This window comes from Mytilus edulis, chromosome 1 (assembly GCF_963676685.1).
Source record: "Mytilus edulis chromosome 1, xbMytEdul2.2, whole genome shotgun sequence".
Lineage (NCBI taxonomy): Eukaryota > Metazoa > Mollusca > Bivalvia > Mytilida > Mytilidae > Mytilus > Mytilus edulis.
Genome location: NC_092344.1, coordinates 33,130,215 through 33,148,782, shown reverse-complemented (window position 1 = coordinate 33,148,782; position 18,568 = coordinate 33,130,215). Strand labels below are relative to the sequence as shown.

The following is an 18,568-nucleotide window of genomic DNA, read 5'->3' as shown; positions in this document are numbered from 1 at the left end:
CGCTATTTGTCCGCCATTGCTGGAAATCACACAGGTTCCCGTAAAATTTTGACGTCATAAAACAAAATGTCTGACGCCACAATGGAAAAGTGATTGTTGTTGACGTCAAAAGTTCAAGCGGACGGGTCAGCCGGGAATAGCGATAAGGTGTATTGTTTGCTTTCAAAATTTCTTAAAATAATATTTTAAAAGGTAGGAAAAAAAGAATTCAACAATTTATCTATTTATTACTCTGTATCGTTATGTGTATCTATATATGTTGAAAAAAAACATGCCTCCCTAAAAAAAACAACGAATGGTCGGTGTCTCCGATGATTCTTAGAACGCACCCATGTCAAAACACGTGCGGCTACTCGGAACTACTCGGGTGTAATTATGTAGCAGACGAAATGGATCCCATTGCACGTCCAGAATTTTGGAGTTGTCTTGATAAACTGTATCACAGTTTTGCGATAGAAAATGATAAGCCGGCAAATATTCCAAAAAGGTCTTACAAATCCACTACTCGACTCATACACCATTGGTTGTTCCGGATAATGAATAACTTTAAGATGTTGTTTTATAAAAATATGTGAAAGAGAAATTGTTCTATTCACTATTGTTTCTATTTCGTATTCATTTGTACAGCATTGGAGGCATTAAGTCAAATTAATTACAAATGGGAAAACAAATTAATACTGTACTTATTCTGTATTATTTCATTATTTGGTGGTAAATAACTTTACATATGAACCCTCCCCCTTTTATTTTCTTTGCCCCTTACTAGTCTTAACACAATTTAAATAAATGAGATATCATATATACAGAAACATTATTAATTGATAATATATGGACAATGTGTATACACCTCAAAAACTACTAAGAGTACAGACAATATTATCAGTGGCGGATCCAGAACTTTTCCTAAGGGGGGCCCTCTGACTGACCTAAAAGGGGGGGGGGGGGGGGCAGCTCCAGTCATGCTTCAATGATTCCTTATATAATCAACCAAATTTTTCCCACAAAAGGGGGGGCCAGGGCCCCCTCCTGGATCCGCCTATGATTATGCAGTTGGAAAAGTTTTAATGCCTGGCATCCATTATATTTATTTTTATATATATATAATTATAATTTATAGGTCTAAAAGTTGTTATTTTGGTGCTTTCTTAAAATTGCTCATTCAATTTAAGAGCAATAAACTGAACTGTTGGGATCTGTGAAAAGTGACTCATACCCTAAAAAAATTTATGGACATACTTAAAGATTAAATATTTATATATATTTTTAAATGTCAGATACAATATATTTCAGAATTCTTAGCAAAGCTGATGTGTTACAAAAGATACAAACAGTGATGAATGATGTTATGGGACAGATGTCCTCTGGAGAATCACCCACCATGAAACACATCAATAGATCTACATGGGAAAATATAAGGTACCAACTATTCCAAAGTAATTAAAAATTGCTTTGTAGAACAGTTATATATTGTTGTCTAAATGTGCCTGAAAGTTTAACTATTTCTTATTTTTACACTACATATTTGTTTATAAAATTTCTTATTTTTACACTACATATTTGTTTATAAAATCTCTTATTTTTACACTACATATATTTGTTTCTATGTCCCACATAGGAGCATTATGTTATTTGGTTTGTGCATCTATTTGTTCATTTGTCTGTCCATCAATCCCTGTGTTCCACTTCAGGTTAAGTTTTTGATCAAGGTAGTTTTTAATGAAGTTAAAGTCCAATCAACTTTAAATTTAGTACACATGTTCCCTTTAATATACCAGTAATCTTTCTAATTTTAATGTAAAATTCGAGTTTTGACACCAATTTCACAACCACTGAACATAGAAAATGATAGTGTAAGTGGGGCATCCATGTTCTGTGGACAGTGTTTCTTAAAAATTTCTTGGTAAAATATGCAATGTCAACGCAAGAGTTAAGATTGTATGCCAAGACAAGAATTTGTTCAGTTGTAAATATGCAATCAGTACAAATTTTTGGCAGATAGATAGGATCTGAAACATAGGAACAATCTTTAATATTAGTTAAAATAAAAGCTCAATAAAATGGGCAACTGTAGCCTATAGGAATATGTAATATTTGTTTTGTTCTAAGCAAGCATTTGATTGCCAAGATGAGTTGGTGCTTGCTCATAACATATCAATCAGTCATATTTAAATTTGCTTATATTTCAGCTTTAAAGAGAATATTGGCCTGCAGATGGTGAATGATCCCAAAATGACTACTGTCAGATACGAGTCTCCTCAATCAACAAAAAAGTTTGGTGTGTTTAATTTCTACAACATAAATTGATTTGAATGTGGTAATGATCTGAATTTCATGTACACAAAATGTACTGTGAATTCAGAAATAATTTACAGTATTTGTATATACTGCCTAAGTGACTTTGGTGGAGCTTTCGTTTTGTTCACTCATAAATTAAAACAGTAAGATTTTAGCTGAGCTGCTGATCGATTAAATTTAATTTTGATTGTGATAGACAGGAAATTTACAAGATACATAAGAGACAGCAATCATGTGAATAGTAGGAAATTGATCTAAGTAATGGCACTTCTGAATAAATTACTCCATACCCATATAAAACTTGAACTGACCTTTTAAACTAAAGTTGTACCCTAAAGGATTTTTTTTTATCCTTTTCAGGTATGCATTATAATGATATATTATTTTCTATTGTAGCCTTGATGATTAAAGTAATGTCAATCATGTTTACCTTGGTCCAAACAGACAAATACTGTACCAAAAGGTAAAATTGCATTAATTTAGGGTTATTGCAAAGGTTTTCAAACAATTTTGTATGGAAAAGGGGTTAAGCTCACCTTCAATTTTAAAGGACATTAAACAAATCAAAACAGGTTTGAACAAATTTATAGATATGATTGTTTATGTGTCATCTTCACTATAATCAAAGTTAGATGCAGGATACATTTCAGAAGACTAAGGACATAAGTTTTAAAATGAAAAAATGTAGTTTTTGAAAACAATTATTTATTAGCCACTAGATATTTGAAGAAAACATAAGAGTGCTACATTCAAATACATTTGGACTTTTTGCAAACTTTGATTATCTCTCATAATTTTTTCTTCATTTGGAATGAATAAAAAGACAAATACATTGTATTTACATGACTATACAAAAGTTGATCTACATATATTTCATACTTGAGGGGGATAGGACCTTTATCAGGACTCCGGGATAGGGTGTTTTTAAGCTCGGGATTTCGGGATTTACCCCTTTGTGATCCGGGAATTCTTTTTTTCAAATTTCGGGATCCAGGATTTAACTTTATTTAAATTCGGGACCTCGGGATTTCGTGTTTTTAAGCCCGGGATTTCGGGATCAGGACCCCTCCTACCCCCCCCCCCCCCCCCTCATACCTCACTCTTTGAACTTGACAGCAAGGAATAGTATATTTTTTAATAAATTTTCTTTGAAAAAAAGGTATAATCCCAAACCTTTTCCAGGAAATACTACACCATATGAAAAAAACAATTTACAAGAGACTATTACACATTCAACAAACAAGCTGTCGAATATTAAATTGCTATTGATATTTTTGACACTTTTTTGTTTTGAAGACACATCTCTAAAGAACTGTTCAGAAAACATTGAAGACGGTATATGTTATTTGCAATTTTTGTCTGTTTCAGAGATTTGTTTTATCAGGATCCAACATTTTTTGGTAATCAGATGGCTGTTGATGAAGCAGTTGATAACATCTCTTGTATGTTACAGATCCCAAGATGGCATCTGCATGTGGTATAAAGGCATTCTGAAACTTTATAGGAAACTTTATAATCTTTGAATGAAGATACTGGCCAAATGGGTACTTAAAATGGAAAGTATTTCATAACTTTTTCAGTTTGCAGTATCATATGGATTATCTCCCTTAAAAATGTTAAATCATTTTACTTCAATAAAACAATGCTGCTGTTCATAAAAACAAAATTTTTTCTCCTGGTTTGAGGGGGGATAGGACCTTTATCACTCTGGGATCGGGTGTTTTTAAGCTCGGGAATTTCAGGATTGACCCTTTCGGTATCCAGGAATTCTTTTTTTTTTAACTTCGGGATGTCAGGATTTTATTTTTTTAAGCCCAGAATTTCGGGATCAGGACCCCTCCTAACCCCCCTCTGGTTTATATAACCATGAAATGACTTGGTATTATGTTGAAATTTCTCAAATCTTGACAGCATGGTGCAGAAAAATAATTGTAAAATTGAACAATTACTTATTTTCAAAAATCTAGCAATTTTGCATCATGATAATATTGTAGCCACACTGAATGCTGCAAGCCAGGCTTACAAAGTTTTATTGTCGGTGAAATTTATGAGCCATGTTAGCCCCAAAATCAGTAGGTGTCAATGATACATCTGTATATTACATATTTTTTAGCTTGGAACATCTAAAGGATTACTAGCTGGTGATTTATCTTTCCAAGATGCTGATGGGAATTTTACCAGTTGTAATTCTACAAAAAATGTAAGGTATATTCTTATTTTAATGGAATATGAAAATCCTTTAATACCAAGAGCAAACTTTTAACCTTTGAAAAGTCCTGTAGTGATAAAGACAAGTAAGATGAAATATCCCAAGTAAGGGCTATCCCAAAATTTGTCAGGTGGGCAGATGGGACTGGGAGACACACAAAATTAATTAGATACATTGTACCAGTAGTTGCATTTTGATAAGAATTTTGAAAGAAATATGAGTAAAATGGAAATTTTTATTTTATGGGTGTTACCTGTAGTGGTCTTATAAAAAAAGCCTCTCTTGCCCATCAATGTGTAATTCAGAAACAGCCCTAATGTGAATACGGTAGGTCATCTCTTAAAAAAAAATCTTAAAATGGAAGAACTTTTTCCCTTCTGTCATCCAACTATTTCGTTGAAACTTATAACAGGCCTTAATTTATCAGGTAGATTCACTGAAACTTAACTCCAAGAAAGTAGACATTATAGAACAGTACATGTGGCAAATAAGTTTTTAACAGTAAAGGGGAGATAAATGGAGTTAACATTTATGTTAAATTTGAGTGAAAATCATAAAAGATGCCCAACAGTTAAAATTTTCTGGAAGATGTTTGCTTCACTTTGTATTTGTGATGTGTTTGTTAATTTAGGTATTAAAACTATTATATTAAATATATATTATACATATTAAATATATTTCAGAACTTAGTTATTCTGTTAATTTATAATTTACCTTGCAAAGACAACTATTTTTTTATGTAATTTTTAATAATTTTAAGTATTCAAATGCTAAAAGAAACAAAAATAGTCTTTCTAGACAATAGTTTTCATTGAATTTTAGGCAAGAGAGAAGTAAATTCAATGTATTATCTTGCATTTTGTATACATATATTCTACAACCATTCTAAACTTTTTTTCTTTTCTTCAGGGTGTCATGGTGCCATCACATGTAATGGGAATAAGTTATATCCTTTAAAAAGTTATTAAATCTATCATAATTTAAAAGAAGAACAAAACTTTTGTTTTCACATTGTTAGTCAGAGAGGCAGGCTGGCTTGGAAAAGAAATTTTGTGACAATGAGAAATTTCCCTGAATATTTTTTTGTTCAAAGAATAACTAGAAATATCAGTACAAATATATAACTGTCTTAACATATCAACAGTTTTCATTTCAACATGTTCAACTGGCAGACTTATGTAAAAGATTAAAATTGGAATCAATTAAGAAGTTTTTGACGTATATGCTATCCTTTTTCAAAATTTAATAAAAAGAAATATACCACGCACTATGTTTCCTTAATAAATTTCTAACTCCTACAAACAAATGCAAAGTTTGTCTTGATTATAGAGAAGGATGCTACATTTCAGAAGTTATTAGATGATGGCTTTCATCTCCAGTTCAAGCAGTGTATACTGGTTACTGTAAGTAAATTACACATTTCTGTCAATTATAGAAGTAGCTTTAATGTTATCAGACATCAAAATTATAATTACTACCTTGTTTGAAGTGGACTTGATACAACACAATTTTACATAACACCTATAAGCTGTTATAAATAACACCAAAAAAATTACTTGTTGGTCAGGGTTTAGTGTGCAGTGGGATTTCCAGTGACACTAGAACAATAGAAAAATCACTCTTCTTATGAAAGAGATAGAAAAGGTAGAAAAAAAGGAGACAATTTACGCATAAAAACCGATATGCATAGGGATGAATATCTCTTAAAACACAAAACCATTATATAACTTTTATACAACCACTATAAATAAAGTATATGCTAAAGCTAAATTTGTTAAAATATGAATTTTTAATTTCCAAACATGCTGTTAATTGAACAATCTATTGTTCAACATAGGGGTGTGTAAAAAACTGCAAGATTTGACTGCATATTTTTCTTTTTTTTTTGAAAAAAATATATATCAAACCTTAATAATGCAGCTTTCTGTGTATCCAATTTTTAACGTGTACCGAAATGTAGTTTCGTCACAAGAATTTTTCAAAGATGGGTCATTTTGTCTATAGTATATGAATGTCGGTAAATTCGCATGATCGAGCACACCGACAAGTGTATCGTTGGGACAACTCGATATAATGTAATCAATATACGTGACAAATAAGCTAATGTGAAGTTTATTAAAATCATAACATAATTGATCAACACATTATATTTGAAAAAACATGAGTCCTATAATATAAGACTTTAAAGGTTCATATCATTTACATTCAACGTTTTTATTGGATTTTTTTTTTACTACAATGTAACCTCGAGGTTAAACGTTGGTAGTAAAAAAAAAAATCCCAGAAAAATGTTGATTGATATTGTAAATGATATGAACCTTCGAATTCTTATAATATCGGAATAGAAAATATGTGATCCGAATTAACCAAGCACGTGTATTGAAGAAGACTTTGCAATTTTATGAAGTACAGGGGGTAAGGTGTTTTTCTTAAACAATATTATGATCCCAAATTTGAGGAATTTTGTTGGCAATACTTTTAAAGAAACACTACATATAGGAAAGTATATGTTAAATCTCAATGTATTATTATTATGAAAAAACCTTCCCCCTCCCCCGGTTTGGCATGTACATTTAATGGTTGAAACCTAAGGTGATTTGCTCTAACTGCCTAAAAGGGGGCCCGCGTCAGTCTTGCATCAGTGATTTCGTATATACTAGTAATAAACAAAATATTGTCTCATACTGAAAGGGGCGGCCGAGCAACCTGCACAGCCAAGCTTGTCTTGCAAAACAGCCAAGATTTACAAATCATTTCCAACGAAAACCTTCAGTTGGGCAATCTGACTGGAATCTAATTACCTCTACTGATAAAAAATGCAACACTAATGACACATTTAAGTTTTGGAAGGATTTTATTCACAAAGAATTTTTCTCATTGATGTACATTTCTATGCTCTTGTCTTTTCGGAGTTTATATTGGAAATTAAATTGTTGCATGAAAGAGTCTAGTTCCACATTCCTATGCATGTGATTGTTATATGTACGTGAGAATCATTCCATAAAACATCCGTTTGATATCCTTTCAATGCCAGACACTGTCTAGTGTGGAAAATCTGGCTAAACTTGTGCTGGATCAGACACTTGAATCTTACATCGTTATTGATGTTAAGCAATTAGTTTAACGGGCCATCCGGAACTGTTAGATTTTATGACAGTCTTCTTTCCATACAGAGCATCACTGCAAAATAATTTGAACATTCAATTAGGTGATTGTAATATTATTTGGCAATCCAAAGAGAACCTGAAAATATTAGACCAACGTACGTTGAACAGAGATGCTAAAAAAATAATTCCCCCAAAAAAACCCAGCCATTTTACTTTACGATCAAATTGAAAAAGTAGTAGGTTGCATGTCCCATCATCCTTTGGTTGTAGACCCCAGATAAATATAATCTAAATTTTCTAAGCATTTTCACCACCCCCTTTTTTTTAACTGAATTTGTTCAAGGTCATAGTGGTTTTACCCCTTTTCAGATTCCAGTATATCATGTTGTATATATTTTATAAATTAGGTTAATTTCTACGATATTCTTTATCATTTGACAAAATACTATGCATCTGAATTAAATTGTTTACTATTTGAAAAAGCGCGCCTTCTTATACTTTAATTTACCTCCCATTATTTCACATAGCAACACAAATTAAAAACTGCCAATCTTTGCTGCATATCAATTTTTTTCCCCGATAAAAATATATATCATGCAACATAATCAACTTTACAAATTGGGAGAAAATCAAGGTGTTCCGACCATTGGATAGTATTTAAAAAAAATAATGAAAGGATGGCATGATTACAAGTTTGATCCCTGACGACACTGAAAATCGAAAATTCACGCATTTACTTATCATATGAAGATACGATTAGGTGATAAACTTAACAAGAAATAATTTACCTGATTCGTTATCATATTCACATTATGTTGACACGTCTTAGTTCGTTTATGCTAGCTCATTTTAAACAAGCTAAACAATTACAGCCTCATCCATTTTTTTTACCGATTACCTCTAGTCAGAAAAGCGCACTGTTTACAGGGGAGGTAATATTTTGTCACCAGTTTGCCCACTGTGTGACAGGATGCCGAATCTTGACAATGATCATATTGTACATTTTTTTCAGTTTTTAAGTAAACATTGACATGTTATATCTGATATTTTTAGGATTCAAAACTTGTATGCAAAATTTATGACCATGTTCTTTTTAGCTCACCTGGCCCTTCGCAAGTGAGCCTTTCTCATCACTTGGTGTCCGGCGTCGTTAACTTTTACAAAAATCTTCTCCTCTGAAACTACTGGGCCAAATTTAACCAAACTTGGTCACAATCATCATTGGAGTATCTAGTTTTAAAAATGTGTTCGGTTACCCGGCCAACCAACCATGATGGCCGCCCTGGCTAAAAATAGAACATAGGGGTCAAATGCAGTTTTTGGCTTATAACTCTGAAACTGAAGCATTTAGAGCAAATCTGACCTGGCTAAAATTGTTTATCAGGTCAAGACCAACTGCGCTGAAATTTTCAGATGAATCGAACAACCCGTTGTTGGGTTGCTGCCCCTAAATTGGTAATTTTAAGGAAATTTTACTATTTTTGGTTATTATCTTGAATATTATTATAGATAGAGATAAACTGTAAACAGCAATAATGTTCAGCAAAGTAAGATTTACAAATAAGTCAACATGACTGAAATGGTCAGTTGACCCATATAGGAGTTATTGCCCTTTATAGTCAATTTTTAACCATTTTTATACGCCCGTCAAAATTTTGACGGGACGTATTATGGTATACAAATGTCCGGTGTCTGTCCGGCGTAAACATGTCGCACCGTAACTTGAGAACGACTTATCCAAATTTCATGTTTCTTATGATGTTCAAATGATCTGTATACTTTTTGGTGAAAATAAGATTTAAACTTTTTGAGTTACGGCACTTTGTAACTAAAACAGGGGTGTGCTTTTTTTCACATGTCGCACCGTATCTCAAAAACGTTTCTTGATTATTGCTTAAAACATTACACACTTCTTAGTTATATTTATCTTAATATCTGTATACTTTTTGGTGGTGATTCAAAATTTTATTTTTGAGTTTTTGAGTATTTTGTAAAAAAGGGGGAGAGTTTTTTTACATGTCGCGCCGTATCTCAAAAATGATTTATGATTATTGCTTAAAACTTTACACACTTCTTTGTTATATTAATCTAAAGATCTGTATACTTTTTGGTGATGATTCAAAATTTCATTTTTGAGTTATTGAGTATTTTGTAAAAAAGGGGGAGGTTTTTTTTACATGTCGTGCCGTATCTCAAAAACGATTTATGATTATTGCTTAAAACTTTACACACTTCTTTGTTTTATTAATCTAAAGATCTGTATACTTTTTGGTTTGATTCAAAATTTTATTTTAGTGATATTTGTACATGTCCCGCCGTGTCTCAAAAACAATAAATGGTTATTGTTTAAAACTTCCTCAGAAACCATTTATGATTATTGCATAAAACTTCCACACAAGACGTCTGGCATATCATGCGCTCATGGCGCAGCTGTTTATTTTACATGTCGCGCCGTATCTCAAAAATAATTTATGATTATTGCTTAAAACTTTACACACTTCTTTGTTATATTAATCTAAAGATCTGTATACTTTTTGGTTTTGATTCAAAATTTTATTTAGTGATATTTGTTTTTTTGAAGAAAAAAAACAGGGTTAGGGGTTTCACATGTCCCGCCGTGTCTCAAAAACAATATATGGTTATTGCTTAAAACTTTCTCAGAAACTATTTATGATTATTGCATAAAACTTCCACACAAGACGTCGGGCGTATCATGCGCTCATGGCACAGCTGTTTATTATTCTTACTTATAAAGGCAAAAGGTTTTCCTGACATGAATACCAGATTGCTATTGAAACTTCTGTGGGATAAATTCCATATACCTATGCTGGCATTGGTGGATGCTGATCCTCATGGTTTGTGTTTTAAATACTTATAGTCACATTAGTGGATACTAGTACTTGTTTTTTAGATGTCAGCACTGATTTCTTTTGCAAGAATGGTTGTCTCTTTGTCATTTAAAATTAATATACTGGATCAAATGAATGTTGAATCACATGAAAAAAGAAGTGCCAAATAACCAGAGTCAAAATATATTTAAACAGAAGTTTCAGTCCAAATAAAACCTTTATTATGGTAGAAATTCTGTTTATTAAGGATATAAAAGATTACAGTTTTGCAGAATTTTAAAGTCTTCTCATTTAAATATACAAACCACTATTCAATGGAATATTTTGTTATTACATAAATGAAAAGCATAGTAGTTGCAGTATAAATAGAGAAACCTTTCTCAGATATTATTTGTACTTTTGCACTAGAAAACAGAGTAGAAATGAATTCCAAACTTTGCACTACTAAATATTTTGAAGTTTGTTAAATATCAATTTTATATCTAGCATGTTGAAGGCTGTTAAATATTAATTTTATATCTAGCATGTACATGTATAATTATTTCATATACTACATTTTGTACCATGGGTGCTCTTAATAGAATCATGTCTATTTTGTTGCATTTTAGGTTATTTTTGTTGTTGCGTTCTTGAAATAAATCATATGATTGTTTTATACGTTACACATTATATATTTCAATTTCAGGAATAGAAATCATGTTGATCTACAAATATGGATCGAAGGCAAGTAACCATTTTTAACACATGAGCTTCAATGGCATCAATCAGTGATATCTCCAACAAAGTTAATATTATAAGAATTTTTTAGCAAAGACAAACGATAATCCTTCAGGAAATTTTTGTTTTTTAAGGTTGTCTTAAGATTGCTACCAGGAATTGTTATGTTATACCCTATGCAGCAGTTTGATTAATTAAATAAATGTAAACAAATGAAGATTTAGTTCAATAAACAAGATTAAGTACAATAACATTTTGTGTCTAATATGATGGTTTTGAATGGCAGTTAAACAATATCAGAATTCAATTTGTTTATAATTGCAGGCCCTGGCATTTGAGTCGGAATATCTTGCTGTACCTTCTGTTAGATGGCTTGGTATTTTACCAACAGATATCAAAAGGTAAATATATAACATCATATATATTCTCTGTTTCTTATGAGCAATCTCTATTACTTTTCAGCTTATTTTGTTGACACTCAGTTCTCAGCCTAATGCATGTGTCAAAAATCATAAAAGTAGGTAGGTAAAATTGTTATTTCATATTTGTAGCATAAAAGAATTTAATGCCTCTTTTTGTAATTTTATAGGTTTATAAAAGCCTCAATTATTGGCACATTTAAAGTATGATGCTCTAAGGCCACGGTTTTTTAATTTGTTGGTTTACGGATTTTCCCCATGAAAAAGTCGGGTCGGTTGGTCGGGAAAAAAAAAGAAAAAAAATCATCTTTGAAGACAGAAAAATATGCAAAATCAATATATATTTCACCTTTCTTTGTTATGCCATTTTATCATCATTTCTTAAATATATGTTTGTTATGCCATTTTATCATCATTTCTTAAATTTTAGTCCAATGAAATATTATTGCTCAGCTGTTATAAACATCGCATGACATTGTCTAATAATTTACAGTAAAAAAAAAGGAGGGTGCACGGACAAAGATGAAATTAAATCGTCATTTCAGAAACAAGAAAAATAGATTCGCGTAGCTCTTAATCAATTCCAGAAAACTTGGTGAATAATGATCTTCAAGCACGAAAACTGATAAAGAAAAAAAATGTAAAAACGTCGTACGAAAATAAGTTTCAACACACGTGTCAAAAACCTAATAGACTCGTTCATTGGAAAAACGAGATTATCGGGTCAATCTGTTGTCTCACATTCCCGTTTTTTATCCAAATGGACGATATTTTTTTTATTATCTATGTAACAAGAAAATTCCAAATGATTTGTTAATATTCAATACTTCAACTTGATGCCTTCAACCTATCCACATTTCCATCTATTTCTATGAGATGATGCATCTTACGGACTGATGACAAATAAGAGAACGAACTTATTGTGTAATTGGTTTTAAACACAAGTTTCGTTCCGCAAAATTATTTGTGCAAACGACATTTCAAGGTCAGTTATTATGATAATTGATTTGTCTATATTTAAAAACGTAAACTGGAAGTTTTATTTTTTCACAACAGCAAGTGTTATCAATTTTGTTAGTGATTAATGCATTTCATTTCATAAAAAAAAAATATTTTAATTATTTTTCAGGGATAATGCATTTCTTAGGGTCGGCGGGAATAAAAAAGCATGAAAAGTCAATTTTATTTTTATTCTGGAAATCGGCAAAATCGGGTCGGCGGATCCGTAAACCAACAAATTAAAAAATCAAGGCCTAATGTGCTTTTGTTAACACTTTTACATTCCAAAAAATTAAATAAGAAGCATTTAACTCAGAATACTTCTTCATATAATTATGTTTCAGCAAATGTTTGTACTGCAGGTATTAACATGACTTTTCTTGCTATAAAATATTTGACATTCATTGTGGTAAGTTTTAATAATAAAGAAGCATATAAAAAGAATAGTAATATACATAGTCTATAAATGGATAAACAATTTATGACTGGATATTTATTTATGTTCTAGGTTTGGGATAGATGTAGATAAGTGCATATCCCTTACAAGTGGAGATAAAAACAAAATTTCTGACTTACTTTCAAGGCCATTTTTGTCAAGTTTTCCAGGACTGGAGAAAGAGGTAGATATATTTACAAAAAGTTGTTTCATTTATAATGTAAGATACCGTACAAAGAATTGCAGTAGTCACAAATGGTATAAAATGTTCATTGAAGAACCTGAAATAAAACTGTATTTAACAATGAAGGACAAAAGATGTAATACCTTGAACTATACATTTATATAAATTTAGAAAAAAAATATATAAGCACTTATCGGTATATATATGTGAAAATAAGAATTGCATGCATGTTGAGTAAATCTTCCAAGTATAGAGATGCAGAAACTTTTATTGGAAAGTTAATGACCCAATTCTATCAAGATTTAATATTTAGTGCAACCATAACAGACTTGAGACTTGAGACTTTTTGTTTCAAAACAAGGAGTGTCAACCTTTTACTAGCATCCTGACTGAAATTTTATAAACATAAAAGTTGTAATGAATTGATCTTGGACAGAGACGCCACAAACATTAAAATTGGTTAAGACAACTGAAAATATTTTTAAGGTCTGGAATATAACTAGGAGCAACTGGTTTCATTCCTGCAGTATTCCATTATGTAAACTTAATTTTCTATAGAATTTTAGCATATATAGATGTGCATTTTACATGGACAGGTTAGGGGAGGTTGGTGACAAATAAATATGTGATCACTGTTTGGTTACTTTCTGTCTCTTGTAGCTCAACTCACTACAGGCAGTTAGTTTTTTTTTCTTTATAATTGTTTCACATGTTGCTATCCTGGGAATTTTGAATGCTTGAATACTGTGTATAAGGGGTTTGCTCATTGTAAAAGGCGGTACATTGATGATATTTGCATTCTTGTCCATTGCTCACACAGATAGTTGTCTCATTGGCAGTCTAACCACATCTTCTTTTTGTAAAGTGTTTTCAAGTAAAAAGTATATATAGTATGAAAAAGTTTTTTTCTCACAAAAGTTTTTATTTTTAATATGACTACAATTAAGTGCATTATACATACTGCAATCTTTCTCTGGCAATGGGCTGCCATTTTTCAGTTTTGATCAAATTTTGAAAAAAAATCCCCCAACATGAAACAGAAAGTGTTTTGCTCAATTGTATTAGGAAAAGTAAAAGCAACGTCAATCAGATAAGCACTGTAACAGTGTTGATGAAGAGAAACTTTAATGAATTCATCATGAAAATTACTTGACAATCACACGAAAGCAATTATCTTGATTTAAGTTGATTTTTTCTAAAAATAATTCAATTGTTGTTTGTGTGTGTGTTATAATCATTCTGCTTTTTCCTTCAGATTAAACTAATGTTGGAATTGAAAGTGAAGGCTGAAATACAGATCTTAGACTCTTTATCACTGATGTTCTTATCCAGTGTCTACCTTCCTGGAAAACTGCAGTATGGTGGATGGATATGACTGATGTATTGTGGGAACTTATCGTGTGTTTACCTTTCAGGCAAACTGCAGTACAGTGGATGGATATGACTGATGTATTATGGGAAATTCTATAATAGTTCCAGATTTGAACTTATTAATTTGTCTGTGATAGCCTGAAACTCTGGCAGTTTATTTAATTATTGTGGCCTGAAAAGCTGGCATTTTATATTTTACCTTTGTTATCATGGTTAAACATCTTAAATAAAAATACTCTACACCTTTTATACTTGCATTTCTTGTAAATTATACAACTATAAATGATAACTAAGATATGTAAATTATATAACTATAAATGATAACTAAGATATGTAAATTATGCAACTATAAATGATAACTATAAATGATAACTAAGATATGTAAATTATACACCTATAAATGATAACTAAGATATGTAAATTATACAACTATAAATGATAACTAAGATATGTAAATTATACAACTATAAATGATAACTAAGATATGTAAATTGTACAACTATAAATGATAACTAAGATATGTAAATTATACACCTATAAATGATAACTAAGATATGTAAATCATACAACTATAAATAAGAACTAAGATATGTAAATTATACAACTATAAATAAGAACTAAGATATGTAAATTATACAACTATAAATAAGAACTAAGATATGTAAATTATACAACTATAAATAAGAACTAAGATATGTAAATTATACAACTATAAATAAGAACTAAGATATGTAAATTATACAACTAGAAATGATAACTAAGATATGTAAATTATACAACTAGAAATAAGAACTAAGATATGTAAATTATACAACTATAAATAAGAACTAAGATATGTAAATTATACAACTATAAATAAGAACTAAGATATGTAAATTATACAACTATAAATAAGAACTAAGATATGTAAATTATACAACTAGAAATGATAACTAAGATATGTAAATTGTACAACTATAAATAAGAACTAAGATATGTAAATTATACAACTATAAATAAGAACTAAGATATGTAAATTATACAACTATAAATAAGAACTAAGATATGTAAATTATACAACTAGAAATGATAACTAAGATATGTAAATTGTACAACTATAAATAAGAACTAAGATATGTAAATTGTACAACTATAAATAAGAACTAAGATATGTAAATTATACAACTATAAATAAGAACTAAGATATGTAAATTATACAACTATAAATAAGAACTAAGATATGTAAATTATACAACTATAAATAAGAACTAAGATATGTAAGTTATACAACTAGAAATGATAACTAAGATATGTAAATTGTACAACTATAAATAAGAACTAAGATATGTAAATTATACAACTATAAATAAGAACTAAGATATGTAAATTATACAACTATAAATAAGAACTAAGATATGTAAATTATACAACTAGAAATGATAACTAAGATATGTAAATTATACAACTATAAATAAGAACTAAGATATGTAAATTATACAACTATAAATAAGAACTAAGATATGTAAATTATACAACTATAAATAAGAACTAAGATATGTAAATTATACAACTATAAATAAGAACTAAGATATGTAAATTATACAACTATAAATAAGAACTAAGATATGTAAATTATACAACTATAAATAAGAACTAAGATATGTAAATTATACAACTATAAATAAGAACTAAGATATGTAAATTATACAACTAGAAATGATAACTAAGATATGTAAATTATACAACTAGAAATGATAACTAAGATATGTAAATTATACAACTAGAAATAAGAACTAAGATATGTAAATTATACAACTGTAAATAAGAACTAAGATATGTAAATTATACAACTAGAAATAAGAACTAAGATATGTAAATTATACAACTATAAATAAGAACTAAGATATGTAAATTATACAACTATAAATAAGAACTAAGATATGTAAATTATACAACTAGAAATGATAACTAAGATATGTAAATTATACAACTATAAATAAGAACTAAGATATGTAAATTATACAACTAGAAATGATAACTAAGATATGTAAATTATACAACTATAAATAAGAACTAAGATATGTAAATTATACAACTATAAATAAGAACTAAGATATGTAAATTATACAACTATAAATAAGAACTAAGATATGTAAATTATACAACTAGAAATGATAACTAAGATATGTAAATTATACAACTATAAATAAGAACTAAGATATGTAAATTATACAACTATAAATAAGAACTAAGATATGTAAATTATACAACTAGAAATGATAACTAAGATATGTAAATTGTACAACTATAAATAAGAACTAAGATATGTAAATTATACAACTATAAATAAGAACTAAGATATGTAAATTATACAACTATAAATAAGAACTAAGATATGTAAATTATACAACTATAAATAAGAACTAAGATATGTAAATTATACAACTATAAATAAGAACTAAGATATGTAAATTATACAACTATAAATAAGAACTAAGATATGTAAATTATACAACTATAAATAAGAACTAAGATATGTAAATTATACAACTAGAAATGATAACTAAGATATGTAAATTATACAACTATAAATAAGAACTAAGATATGTAAATTATACAACTATAAATAAGAACTAAGATATGTAAATTATACAACTATAAATAAGAACTAAGATATGTAAATTATACAACTATAAATAAGAACTAAGATATGTAAATTATACAACTAGAAATAAGAACTAAGATATGTAAATTATACAACTAGAAATAAGAACTAAGATATGTAAATTATACAACTAGAAATAAGAACTAAGATATGTAAATTATACAACTATAAATAAGAACTAAGATATGTAAATTATACAACTAGAAATGATAACTAAGATATGTAAATTGTACAACTATAAATAAGAACTAAGATATGTAAATTATACAACTATAAATAAGAACTAAGATATGTAAATTATACAACTATAAATAAGAACTAAGATATGTAAATTATACAACTAGAAATGATAACTAAGATATGTAAATTGTACAACTATAAATAAGAACTAAGATATGTAAATTATACAACTATAAATAAGAACTAAGATATGTAAATTATACAACTATAAATAAGAACTAAGATATGTAAATTATACAACTATAAATAAGAACTAAGATATGTAAATTATACAACTATAAATAAGAACTAAGATATGTAAATTATACAACTATAAATAAGAACTAAGATATGTAAATTATACAACTAGAAATAAGAACTAAGATATGTAAATTATACAACTAGAAATGATAACTAAGATATGTAAATTATACAACTATAAATAAGAACTAAGATATGTAAATTATACAACTATAAATAAGAACTAAGATATGTAAATTATACAACTATAAATAAGAACTAAGATATGTAAATTATACAACTATAAATAAGAACTAAGATATGTAAATTATACAACTAGAAATGATAACTAAGATATGTAAATTGTACAACTATAAATAAGAACTAAGATATGTAAATTATACAACTATAAATAAGAACTAAGATATGTAAATTATACAACTATAAATAAGAACTAAGATATGTAAATTATACAACTATAAATAAGAACTAAGATATGTAAATTATACAACTATAAATAAGAACTAAGATATGTAAATTATACAACTATAAATAAGAACTAAGATATGTAAATTATACAACTATAAATAAGAACTAAGATATGTAAATTATACAACTAGAAATGATAACTAAGATATGTAAATTATACAACTATAAATAAGAACTAAGATATGTAAATTATACAACTATAAATAAGAACTAAGATATGTAAATTATACAACTAGAAATAAGAACTAAGATATGTAAATTATACAACTATAAATAAGAACTAAGATATGTAAATTATACAACTAGAAATAAGAACTAAGATATGTAAATTATACAACTAGAAATAAGAACTAAGATATGTAAATTATACAACTAGAAATAAGAACTAAG

At 28.8% G+C, this 18,568-nt stretch overlaps 1 protein-coding gene across 1 annotated transcript; it reads left to right on the top strand.

The window, feature by feature from the left end:
• The first annotated feature begins 354 nt into the window (after positions 1-354).
• LOC139480914 (meiotic recombination protein SPO11-like) lies at positions 355-14,833 on the top strand. The gene is made up of 13 exons (XM_071263862.1): positions 355-487; positions 1,291-1,416; positions 2,187-2,275; positions 2,692-2,758; positions 3,664-3,772; positions 4,409-4,495; positions 5,414-5,450; positions 5,798-5,907; positions 10,367-10,466; positions 11,146-11,183; positions 11,502-11,578; positions 13,104-13,215; positions 14,471-14,833. The coding sequence occupies exons 1-13, from the start codon at positions 390-392 to the stop codon at positions 14,588-14,590; spliced, it is 1,170 nt and encodes a 389-aa protein (XP_071119963.1). The 5' UTR covers positions 355-389; the 3' UTR covers positions 14,591-14,833.
• The last annotated feature ends 3,735 nt before the right edge of the window (positions 14,834-18,568 follow it).

Coding starts and splice junctions, on each gene's coding strand:
- LOC139480914 (XM_071263862.1), top strand. CDS start 390: ATGGATCCCATTGCACGTCCAGAATTTTGGAGTTGTCTTGATAAACTG. Junction 2,759..3,663: donor GACAAATACTGTACCAAAAG/GTAAAATTGCAT, acceptor TGTCTGTTTCAG/AGATTTGTTTTATCAGGATC. Junction 5,451..5,797: donor ACATGTAATGGGAATAAGTT/ATATCCTTTAAA, acceptor TAAATTTCTAAC/TCCTACAAACAAATGCAAAG.